At 34.2% G+C, this 12,517-nt stretch overlaps 2 protein-coding genes across 2 annotated transcripts; both read right to left on the reverse strand.

Annotated features, from left to right (window-relative positions):
• On the reverse strand, positions 3,093 to 10,994 carry LOC107607817. Its single transcript, XM_021107970.1, has 12 exons — positions 10,864 to 10,994; positions 6,054 to 6,282; positions 5,868 to 5,965; positions 5,697 to 5,781; positions 5,515 to 5,604; positions 5,213 to 5,305; positions 4,999 to 5,133; positions 4,726 to 4,847; positions 4,555 to 4,615; positions 4,404 to 4,472; positions 3,447 to 3,536; positions 3,093 to 3,362 (listed from the first exon to the last, which is right to left on the reverse strand). Exons 2-12 carry the CDS (start codon positions 6,258 to 6,260, stop codon positions 3,093 to 3,095), a joined length of 1,320 nt encoding a protein of 439 aa, XP_020963629.1. The 5' UTR covers positions 6,261 to 6,282; positions 10,864 to 10,994.
• On the reverse strand, positions 10,077 to 11,338 carry LOC110264391 (protein FAR1-RELATED SEQUENCE 5-like). The gene is made up of 2 exons (XM_021106373.1): positions 10,229 to 11,338; positions 10,077 to 10,141 (listed from the first exon to the last, which is right to left on the reverse strand). Exons 1-2 carry the CDS (start codon positions 11,321 to 11,323, stop codon positions 10,097 to 10,099), a joined length of 1,140 nt encoding a protein of 379 aa, XP_020962032.1. The 5' UTR covers positions 11,324 to 11,338; the 3' UTR covers positions 10,077 to 10,096.

The raw sequence follows: 12,517 nt of genomic DNA on the forward strand, positions 1-12,517 counted from the left end.
CTTCTCGAGAGTTGCGGCGGCGGTAGGTTGAAACTGTTGCAACCGCTGCCATTTTTGCTCCATAACAGTGATGCGGGTATGGATTCACAGCTTCTGCTAGCCCTATGTCTTTGTGAATGCAAGCTTGATAATCTTCTTGAACTCGTTGATGGACCATTATTGTTGTTTCTAGAACCATCGTCGTTATTCGATCTGAAATTGTCATTGTTTCCATTGAAGCAGGCACCCGCTTCGCTAGCTTCATCAAAATGTTTCTGTTGCAAGGATCAAAATAGATTTTTCATTGACGTGTCTATTTCTAAATCCATTTAAGTAGAAATTCAGGTGCAATTGGCTTCGTATAAAATTAATTATCGAGAGTCGTTAAATAATTTGATATTTGACTAAATTATAATCTAATAATTTTTAACTATCAATTTCAGACAAAAATAACTGCACATGAATTTTCATATTAAATCAGCTGCAAAATGAAGCTAATTAATCATGGAAAACCTAGATTATTATGAAGACGTTTTGGTAACATATTGCTAAACTAAATCTTTATGTATTAGTATTAATATATCATCACATATTTGATAACCCTATTTGTGTGATTACCTGATGATGAAGATGGTTGTGAGATTGTTGGTTGTATTTTCTCGTTGAGGATGAAAATCGTTGCTTCTTACGACGTAACCATCTTTTGAAGATTGATTTGTAGGCTTTGCATAATTTACGAAGGGAATCTAAGCCAACGACGCAGGAAGCTTCCACCATGAGAAGAAGGAGAAAAAGAAAGAAAGAAAGAGAGGGAGGTAGAAGAGAATACGGGTAAGAGTAACAACGTCCACAAAGAGAGGTGAACGAATGCATGGAAACCCAAATATTGGTGGTGCCTGTTTATATATATATAGAGGCTTTTATTAGCTACTTCCATCTGTTATTAGCAAAGCAAAGACTTTATTTAATTTTTCTTGTTTTATTAAATACTTTTCCCGGTGTTTAAAACATACAGCTCAGATTTTTTTGTGGGGTCAACTTACAGATCACATTTGATTTGGGATGGGATTTGACTACTAACCGTAGTTGTAGAATTAAATTACCGCGTTCATTTCATCTAATTAACTTCAACGTAACCCATCCACGATGAGCATACAATCTTCTACCCTTTTTCAATTTTTTATCTNTTAACTCATTATTAATATGTATTTTATATTCTGTTAACATATATTTTGTAAGATAAAAGTAAAACACATAAATAAAAGAAATGACATCTAATATTACACGAATGTCTTGAAATCGAAAATGTTACTTGCATGTCTTATTAGTGTTTCTATGTAAATTAAACCAGGAAAATTCAATTTAGGACTTTTCATGGTGAATTGAATCGGTAAGATTCAAATTAGTATGCAAAAAGGTAAATAGAGATATACAATTTCGAATGAGTAGGAAAAAACGTTACTAAATCGAAACAGGAGACTTTGAATTCCAGTCCATAATAAATCAAATTGGGTGGCTTCAATTTATTACTTCTATACCTATATATACAATTCAAAATTTTGTTGTTTTAAATTACATTTTCACACATTCTTTCCATTTTCTTCCAATATTCTTTGAAGAGAGAAAAGTGAGGTCCCAATTCATAGTAAATCGAATTAGGTGGTTTCGACTTACATATAAACATTGAAAAAATAAGACATGCATATAACGTTTTAGTTTTAAGATATTTATGTAATATTAGATGCTATTTCTTTTATCTATGTGTTTTATCCTATTTTATATTAGTAATTAATTTTGATAACTGATTTTGATATATACATTGTTGTATCTAGAATTATATACATTGGTTAAATCAATGTGTTTTTGTAAATCAATTTTAATTAAAATTACATTAGTATTAATATAAATTGTGGTTAGATATTTTTTACACTAATTATAAAAACTAAAATAAATAAGAGGATGTGAATTGAAATCGAATGAAATGAAATTATTGTACTTTTTTTATGCAATAAGATATGAACTCATTTAGTCTCATTTGCACATATTATAACTTTTTGGAAGAAACTAAAATTTTTAATTTCTCAAATATGAGGGAAAATAACAAATTGTCAAGTTTAGAGGTTTAAATATCTCTTAATTAATTTTTTTCTCCAATCTAAGATATTATAAATTCGTGTACACTATTTACTCATATACATATTTAACAGTTTTATCAGCTATTTGACTACTACTATTAAGGTTTGAATTTATGTGGATCATATTAAAAGATAGGAAACGGATCTGATGTTCCGTTGTACTTTTAAACTGCAGTGTGTCAAGCCTTTTTATCGTAGAAATTTAATTTAAAGTATTGGAAGGGCCAACATGTAAGGAGTTATAGTTATTGTGCAGCACATTGAAGTAAGGAGTATGGAAGGCAGTCAACAGGCCCAACAATTGAGCTCTGCTGGAGGAGTGTAAATGTCTTCTTTCTCCATTGGTGTTAGGCGGCAAGAGGCAAGGTTAGCCACAGTTGAGGTCGAGGCCAGCCGAGCCAATGCTGTTGTAGGGCCCTAATTGGGTATAGGCAGTTGGGTTGATTGGGCCAGTGGAGGATGGACCAGGCAGGGAGAGTCGGTTGTTTGCCTTATTTTTTTATTTGTAAACACAAACGTGGTTGTATGCCTTATAGTCTCGCTTAATCGAAGCCGAAAATTGTGGCGCGTTCGATAGTAATAGTAGAAAAAGTGAAATAAAAAATTTATTTTATTTTTGCGAATTTTGTCATCCATCCCTATGTAATGTATAAGGCCATGGATTCTTTACTCCCACTTTTGTGTGGGAGTATGATTAACCTACAGTAAAATAATTACAAAATATATCCCGTTTTTTTTTTTTTGAAAAATTTACTAATTAGATTTTGATCCCTCAAATTATTGGTTTTTAATTTTGACTCCTTTCCCTTCTTTGGTACGAAAAACTGAGAGATTACTGATTTTTGAAGAGCATCAACCAGGTTGAAGCCTTTCTCTCCTTCCCTAACTCTGCCCTCACTCTCCACCCTCCTTAGAGTTCTTGAAAAACCCTAATTTTGCCATCCCCGTTCTTTTTCTTATTTCAGATTCAGGGGCATTTCAGAGAAGAGAAGTAGTTAGGGTTTTCAGACAACTGCAATCCCTGCCATTCTCATACCCTTCCTCTGCTGCAAATTTCCACCACCTACTTCCGCCGACGCGCCACGCCTCCGCCGCCGCCGCACCCTGCCTCCGCCTCGCCCCGCTTCCGCCTCGCCCTGCTTCCGCCGCCGCACCACGCCTCCCACGCTCAATAAGACAAGAGGTTTCTGCGGCCCTAAATCGCTCATCTGGTTCATCAGGTATACATCTTGATTTCATATTCCGAATCTTAAATGTGTTGTATATTAGGTATGTTTTCAACAATTTGTTAATATAAGAGATTTATTTTAATGTTTATAGACGGTTCAATACTCGGTGGAACATGCTGAGAAGTTTGAGAAATTTGGCATGTCGCCTTCCAAAGGTGTTCTTTTCTTTGGCCCTCCGGGCTGCGGCAAAACCCTGTTTACAAAAGCAATTGCAAATGAATTCCAGGCCAACTTCATAAGCGTCAGGGACCTGCATTACTTCTGCAGTTGGCCTGGCATTCCAAAATCCACACGGTCCAAAATTCATAAATGGACCGAGTCATTTGTTGTCCTGGGAAAAAAGAAGTCTCAGCTAAAAAATCCCAAAATACTTTTTCATAGTCATATTGCTTTAAGGTCCTTACCCTTTTCCATACCATTGGTGACAGGACAAAAGAGATCAGATTAGGAATTTGGAAGTTGAAGTATGGCATGATCTCTCTTATGTATACATCAGCCTTTCACAGTGGCGTGACGCAGAGGCCTGCCTTTTCAAAATCTCGGGCCATCAAACTATACTCTTCTACTAGATGTCATGCAATAGGGTAATATAGTAACAAAAGCTTATTTGGGACAAGGATTCTGAACTTGGGAAGGATAATATTTATGCAGATGATGCCACTTTCATTGTCTTGTAATGGTCGAATTGCTTATTAATATACAGATCAAACCTGTTCTCACTTCTCATTTCACTTTTATATATATTGCACTCACCTTCTCTATTTTTTAATAAGAAAATAGAAACACATTTTCTTCTCTATATATATCATCGTTATTTACAGAAATAAAATATATAGGTTATGAATAATTTATATTAACCAATAAAGTAAAGGAAATTAGTAATATAGAATTGTAATATATAGAAAGATAAATTAGTGTAAAAACTAATGAAACATAGCTTAGTAATTTGTCTTTCAAAAAAAATATTAAAAATATCTAAAAAGATAATTCCTCATTTCTAAATGTCTTCATGCTCTACTTCCACCTTGGTCCTATATTGCCAAGCATTTTCTTCTATTACGAGACACAAATCGTTGTACTCCTCTAAAACCAGATCCACGGCAAGTCTCATTCGTGTGGAGTCGTTAATCTGCTTAGAGCACCAACAATATAATTCTAATTAGAAGTGTGTTGAAAAAATTATGTTAAAAATATTTTGTTATAAATATGACCTGAATATTGAAGTTATCTGGTAAAGTACATTCTCTCATCCAACTGGTCACCCAAATTCCGCTATCATTCTTAAGATATAAAGCATTCCACAAATAGTTATTATATCCATATAAGATATAAACTATTGAACGTAATGATATTTAAAAGAAAAAATTATATAATAGACTTACGATCTATTTTTTTGAGTGGGTAGGCCAAAAGGTGTGATAGGCCAAAAGGTGGAGCAATCTATAACTTTAGACTTATCATCATTAAAAATATGATCATCTAACATCGCTTCTAAATAAGTTGCCTGTACAAGAGTAAATTCATGACACAAAAAAAAGTGAATTGTAAATGAGTTAAATTGACTAAGAGTACTAGTTACAGCAAATGGTTATTTAAATTGTTAAGTTGTTAAGTGATTCTAAATCATTGAGTACTGATTTAGAACAAATAATTACCACTTTAATTGCGTTCCTTTTGCGTTGTTGATGTTTTTCGACAGAAGGCAGTGAATCCAATATGATTAGGCGACGACTCGTAAAGTCAACAATAACCAAATACCAATGTAGTTCCTCACAGATAGGGATAAACACCTGCGATAAACCTTAAACCATTATAAACACTAAAAATAGATAATAGTACATTAATGGAAAACAAATTGGTCACTCGTACCCTAATGACGTGGCTAATTTTCAGTGACATATATGCTCCAAGGAAATCAAAGATAACCTCTGCCGGTATATATTTGTCGCTTAAAGCATATCGCTGCATACAAATAAATATTGTTAAATGAAAATATGCTTTCAATTTAACAACTATTTTTGAACTGCTAATTTAATAATACACTTTACCGTGTGAGTACATAGCATGGGTTAGTCTAGAAAAAAGAACTTCTTTTAAATTAGTATATCCAATCAAACTATTAGACCAAAATATTAACTAAGAATTTCTTTATATTATAGGGATAACTTTACTGCAAAATGTGTAGGCATGAACCAGCAAATTGGATCTTCATTCCTACGTCGAAATATACGTGTCATCATAAGTGCCACTAGGTTTATAACCTACAATATGTTACAATTATATGTAAAACATGTTTATTGGTAAATAGGGGCTTAAAAATATAATTACAAGAAAAAGAATAATATGCATTTACTCGTGATTCGACACATCTCTCTGGGACAAGACATCTAAATGTACTTCTGTAACCCTTTTCATCTGAGATTACCAACTCTTCAGAACTGCCAAATTCATAAAGTGGTTAGCTGGGAGAAGCATAGAATCTTTATACCATTACATTATACACATAATCATTAACCACACGTACGGATCTAACGTATCCGAAAAAATATAGACTGCAACAACTACTTGAGATTCGTTTAACATCATCGAAGCAGTAGGCTCAAATGCAACAAGTGTCCACCACTGAAGATGAAAAAAATAGTTTCAAGGTTACACTAAAAAATAAAGAAAAAAGAATAAATAAACGAAAGAAGAAAAAAATTAAAGTTACCTTTGGGAGTACAGCTCCTACTCTAACATGTGATTGTCCATTAGGTGGAGTTGTAGCTTCACAAGTAATATCCAAGTGGAATAACTTCTTGGGTTGAATTGGCATAATACCAGTAAGATCACTAGTTTTTGTACTTTCCCAAGAATGCACAACTACAGTAGGATCCAACATGGAACTACTATTTGTGGAAGTTTTCTGTTGTCCCATGATCAAATCAATTTTTTGGTGTAGAACATGAATGACCGATTCTAAATTTTCTATCCTTTTTGTTATATCGTTAAACATACTCTTGAACTGCATATTTTTCGGTGGAGCCATCTTCTACTACTCACTCAGATAGTAGTATTTTGTCTTGTACGGTATCATATAACCCCTTAGGATGAATATATAGCAAATTCGGTTATAAAAGATAAGATAAGATAAAAATAATACAAATTTTAAGATATTTTATTTTTATCATTTTTTTTAAAAGTTATCTAATTAGAGTAAGAAGATAAGAAGTTAAGAATAATAAGATTGCATAAAAAAATCTAATATTATCTTTTTCAAAAAGATAATATTAGAATTATAAAACAAGAATTTATTATTAATTTAATACAAGATAAAGGCTGGGTAATGTATGCCGTGGAAACTATTTTAATTTTGGGTATATATTTTTTTTTATTTAAAGTATAATGACAATTTTTTGTTATCAAATTTAATTTTAAATTTTAAAAGAGAATTAGTTGTGTGAAACATAATCTTATTCATATATGTAAACGCTCAAGCATAGAACACTATTAACTTTCTCTACTAAAACTAAAATTACAATCTAATAGAGCAATGGAAGAAAAAGTAGTAGACGATCACATTGGATCCTCTTCGATGAAAATTATTGAAAATTCTCCGTTGAAACAAATACTACATGCCATAGAGGTAATATATCCAACTCATGATAATATTGCAATGTTATTTATATATACCAATGCTAATTTTCTATTTTATAATGTAGTCTTTATCCAAGAGAGTTGATGAGATGGAGAAGGCAATGTGGATGGCGAAGAAGTCACTTGATAAATTAACCGCCCCTCAATGTAAAACTGATGAGACGCATGAGAAATTCGACAATACGGACCTATATGAGATGAAGAATAAACCCTGTGATGATGTAACGAAGAAAAACTCTAGCCCGTTGCAAGTAAAGTCCGAAAATTGTGTGTTCACGGATTTATCCGACAAGAATAAGGACGTTGAGATTTTGCACAATCTGCCATCATCGTTCTACAAAGGCATGCAAACATGCCTGGATGGAGAAGAAAAATCGAAGCCAAAGTCAAGATTCGGTATTCATAGAAATAGCAAAACTAATAAAACTGTGCAAGAACTTCCGAGTACGTTTCTAAGGCAAAAGGACAAATTGGCAAGGTTTAATAATCCACCATCTATCCAAAATATGGCGTTTGCACGACTAGCTAAAATGCCAAAAATTGAGCACAAAGGTCAACTATCAAGCAAGATGGCGGAAACTAGAGTACGCAAAGGGTCTTTAACTTTCACCATAGACAAAGAACGGTTAACGACCGCTGCGAAACAAAAAAAAATGGCTTTCAAGAACACTTCTATCCCAAAGGTATTTGGTTTAGTTAAAAAAAATTATTGGCATAATATTCAAATACGTATATTTTGGATAACTTTTACGTTTTGTGCAGAATCTTAACTGTTCATTCAAACCACCACAAGATATGAGGTTGAGTGAGGATTTGGTCAACATGGCTATGTACATCTTTGCTGCTGATAATGATATAGCGTGAGCATTTTTTTTAATCTTTTATTTTTAATTTTAGTTCTCTCTGTTGATAACGTGTTGGCTTTGTGTTAGAGAGGATTTGGTTCATATTCACGATACAACTGCAACTAGAGAAGATCTGTTCTGTCTCGTACCTGGAAAGCAAGTGTCTGAACTGGTAATAAAGCTGATGGCATTGAAGATAACATCAAATATTAGCATGACCAAATTAAAAAATGTTTGGTCCCTTCCACCATCATTTGCGGTAAGTCAAAATCTTGATTTTCTGGATATTAACTAAGTAAAATAAATAACCATTGTGCTCAAACATTCCCAGGATGACGTTACGTTACATATGGAAGATCATGACCTACTAGAAAAATATGCACATTATATGCCACTAACCCGTGACCTTCAATTTGTAAGTTCTCATTAATTATTGGAATATTTTTATTATAATAAAAAGTACTCAAACTTGTACTTATACATATTACATCGTATTTGTTATACAGATATATGTCCCAATCAAGGATAATGATCACTGGTATCTAATGGTAATGAGCATCTCTGACAAAATACTTTATCATTTAGACTCTCACTGTAAGGTTGAAAATGATGAACCACGCAAGCATCATATTAGAAATATAGTAAGTTCTCCTACTATAGAAACAAAGTTAATAATAACATTACCTCGAATAATAAAGCACACTATTCTTATTACAGGGAGTGGCTCTTTCTGAGATAATATTTTCAGAGAAGTATGCAAAATGTGGTATACAAGAAATAGTGAGTTTTGAGGGTTGGGAAGTTCGTAAAGCAATAGGTATTCCTAGGTGCTCAAATAGGTAATTATTCAAATTGTTGGTTATTTAATTTAATATTATATATATACTTATTTCGACTTCCTTATGTTGTTCTGCATGATACATTTTCACACAGCAATGATTCAGCTGTATGGGTTATGCAGTGGATGGATTTGCAACAGGAATTCACTCATGTGGTCCCTCCAAAGGTAACTTTTAACATAGACAATTTCCCTCTTTAATTACACTAATACATGTGTTAACGTTTGGTAAAATAAATTACAGCTGCATGAAGAAAGGAGTAGAATGTATTTAGCATTGGATTTCGTCACCGGAGATTGGAATAAGATACGGTCAGATGTTAACGAGAGGTTTCAATTATGGTGGCTTATGATACACCCATAACATCTTTATTTAAATTGAAAAGAATTATTTAAAATTTTGGGGTTCTGGGTCTTTAATGCTGCTTAGATGTATATTTCATATAATATTATATTATATGAACTATTATTTTAAAGTTATATCAGTGTTGTCCACTTGTTTGATCCTAATTATACAATACCTTATAAAAACTTTTTGAAATGTTAAAATTGCATTAAGTTAATACCAAAACAAAAGATTACATGAAATCAATTAAAATACTCAAAAAAAAAAAATATTACATCACTCTCCGAAATTACCCATTTAAGTCCCCCAGTTACCCATCCTAAGTTGGCTACCTTAAGAATCAGCAGTTGAAAAAAGGTAAATGTTCAAAAGGGTCAATTCAACAGTGATAAAATTTTGAGTATGGCTTCAAGGACGTAGCACCTGTTGAAAGATGAACACGAGGAACTCGGAAGTAGCAGTATACATGACTTTGTATAGTTCTTCTATTTTGTTTTCTTCTCTTTCTCAGTGACCCTTGGTTTTTGGTAGAACAATATCTGGCTTAGGAGTGTGAAATTTGTAGCAACACTAATTGCGGAACCCATTACAACTTCAAAAGAATTAAGGAAACAGTCACAAATACATAATTAAGATACGAATGCAGTACTACTAAAGAGTTAAATTAAAAGACCACCAAAAACATAAATATTGAAATGAATTTGTTCTAATGTAACACGGTAAAAACTTCATATGTTCGTTTGATAAAATAACACGAACAGTATAAAAATTGCTTTGATGGAAGTAACAATAATAATGACAGAAAAATTGATTAGTGGGGATGGAAAAAATAAAGGAAGCAAGGATACCGCTTTTTGGTGCATTTTCTTGGAGGCTTGTGAATACTCTAACTGCAACATATATAAACATAAACATTAATTTGCAAACAAAAACAAACTATAAAGAAAATTTTCAAAATGACATACTGGCTTACCCATTGAACCTGCAGAATTCATCAAAGAAGTTAAGAAATAAATTAAAAATTACACCAATCCCAAATCAACTAAAAATTAGAGGATACCAGAAATTAAAGCATTAACCATACCTTATTACAGCACCTCATTGCTACTGTAGGAAGCACTCTCATCATATACCTATAATATCAGCAATATAATATTATTAGTACTAGCTAATAAGCAGCAAATAAAACTTTGTCATACCTCATTGGTAAAGATACTTACCAATGAGTCATCTTCAATGTTCATGTGGTCATCCGAGTCATTATCAAATGTGTCATTTCCAAGGCCTTCTGACTGTGAGATGCCACGACGAACATGACAAGTTGTTCGATTGTGGCCCTCCATGCCACACTGTCCACATCGATGTTTTCTTTTATTGGACTGTGAAGCCCCCCTTTTTGTCTTACATTTTCTTGGGTCCCTTGGCATGCTATGTCCGAGATCATTGGTTGCGAGCCCAGCTCCAGAAGCATCCACTTGCACACCATCTCTTACATTATCTGCATCATTGACCCCCCCTTTTTGTGCAGCATATTCCTCCTTAAATTGTTTCAACAAATTCATAGCCATTTCCTGTGTAAAGATAAATCTCTCGTTATCTCGGCAAGCAAAGTTGGCTAGTTGTCTAAACCAATCCATCAAACAACCGTACTGACTTAGCATCAAAGAATCCCAATGAAGCCCGACCGCATTTTGCAAACCCACTTTGGCAGTCTTGGTCCACCGAGGCAACACTAATGACCTTGGCAACTCCTCTATATCTTCATGCACCAAGACGCAAACTATGTGTTCACAAGGTATGCCTAGCGATTCCATTCTCATACATGAACAATTGAATTCCATCTCAATGTCACAACAGAATACACGCCACATCTCATTTGGCGTTTGGTCCAAACCGACAGAGTAAATCACATAAGAGCCAGTTTGCCTCATATTTATTACCTTCATTGATGCAGCCCGTACAAGGATTGGTTGGAACATATGAAATATTGATAGGGTGTAAACATTGGCAGCACTCCTCTCTAACTGTTGAAAATAGGTTTGCATACTGGGTCTCCCATTCACAGAGGCGAGGTCATCCTGGACCTCTTTCCACCTTATATGGTCGACACAACGATTAAAGTGTTGAATGAACTCAACCAGATTGTACCTTGAGTTGACATACTTTGCAATGATCGAGTTTAATCCCTCGCACCGAGAAGTAGTCCGAAAACCAGCAAAAAACTTCCCTCTTATATGTGCAGTTGCCCATGAATGTCTCTTTTTATACATATCTAGGACCCAATTCTTGTTTTTGACACTAAATCCCTCAACCATTTCAAAACACTTTTGACGAAATACATCAATTTCATAGTCGCCTAGCATACACTTTTTAAACATGGAGGTAAACTGGGGCTTGCCAATGTTACTTGTTACTTGTTGCATCAGATGCCATGCACATAATCTATGATGTGCATTAGGAAACTCTTTCTCAATGGCGAACTTCATTGATAGATCACCATCCACCATCACCGAAACAGGTGCTTTCCCATTCATTGCTACCTTCAGTTGTTGTAGCAACCACCTGTATGTGTCTTTTTCCTCATCGCAAATTAAAGCAGCAGCAAAGATAATTGTTTGATTATGATGATTGACACCAGAAAATACCACCAGTGGACACATATTTATTTTTCTTATAGGTATCATCAAAAGCCATCACGTCGCCAAATAATGAGTAGTCTGCCCTGAGACCATCGCACCAGAATAAATTGCACAAAGTACCATCGGCATCCATGTGATGATTATAATAGAGAGAAGGGTCATTTGTTGCTTGATCTTCTAGATACTTCAAAGCTGCATATGCATCACCGGGTAATTGGCGCCTCTGCTTTGCTATTTTATTGTACATGTCCCTTTGCGTGAAAGAGAGATACTCGTAGCCACCTGCCTGATTTGCTAATGCCCGATATATCTGCCCAACACTAATCCCACCCTTTTTCATGTTAACCATGTGGCCAATATCAGCCTCGGACATGAATCTATGCCCAGGGAGCAATCCAGTCAACCAAGGATCCAAAAGCGGATGATTGTGTTCATCAGAAAAATAAGAAATAAACCAATGACCACTAGGTGCATCTACATGAATCTCCATCATTGCACTGCAGCCACACCTTGTCTCTGGCATGGGTTTCTTCTTACATTTTTCAATGTCATAATTATTTTGTGGTCTAAATCCTTCGCGATGACATACAAAGTTTTTCAACTTAAGTATGCCCGCAAGACTTTTCTTAGTCTTGTTCTTCTGAGCACTAAAGCCTCTTGTCCTTGCATATCTATTGTAGAACTCAAATGCAATGTCGACATCAGAAAAGTGAAAATGACATACATCTTCATCCCTGATGTTCCAAAATTCAATCATCTCAATGTCTTCGAGTGAGTCAATGTTAGACCCTTCATCGAAGTCGTGATAATCGAACATTGGTTCCACATTTGTGTCATCCTCATCCATATAATCCACGTCAACTTCCTCAT

This window comes from Arachis ipaensis, chromosome B07 (genome assembly GCF_000816755.2).
Source record: "Arachis ipaensis cultivar K30076 chromosome B07, Araip1.1, whole genome shotgun sequence".
In the NCBI taxonomy this organism is placed as follows: domain Eukaryota; kingdom Viridiplantae; phylum Streptophyta; class Magnoliopsida; order Fabales; family Fabaceae; genus Arachis; species Arachis ipaensis.

Coding starts and splice junctions, on each gene's coding strand:
- LOC107607817 (XM_021107970.1), bottom strand. CDS start 6,260: ATGGGACAACAGAAAACTTCCACAAATAGTAGTTCCATGTTGGATCCT. Junction 5,605..5,696: donor AGAGATGTGTCGAATCACGA/GTAAATGCATAT, acceptor AACATATTGTAG/GTTATAAACCTAGTGGCACT. Junction 5,134..5,212: donor AAATTAGCCACGTCATTAGG/GTACGAGTGACC, acceptor GGTTTATCGCAG/GTGTTTATCCCTATCTGTGA.
- LOC110264391 (XM_021106373.1), bottom strand. CDS start 11,323: ATGGTTGAGGGATTTAGTGTCAAAAACAAGAATTGGGTCCTAGATATG. Junction 10,142..10,228: donor ACATTGAAGATGACTCATTG/GTAAGTATCTTT, acceptor CTGATATTATAG/GTATATGATGAGAGTGCTTC.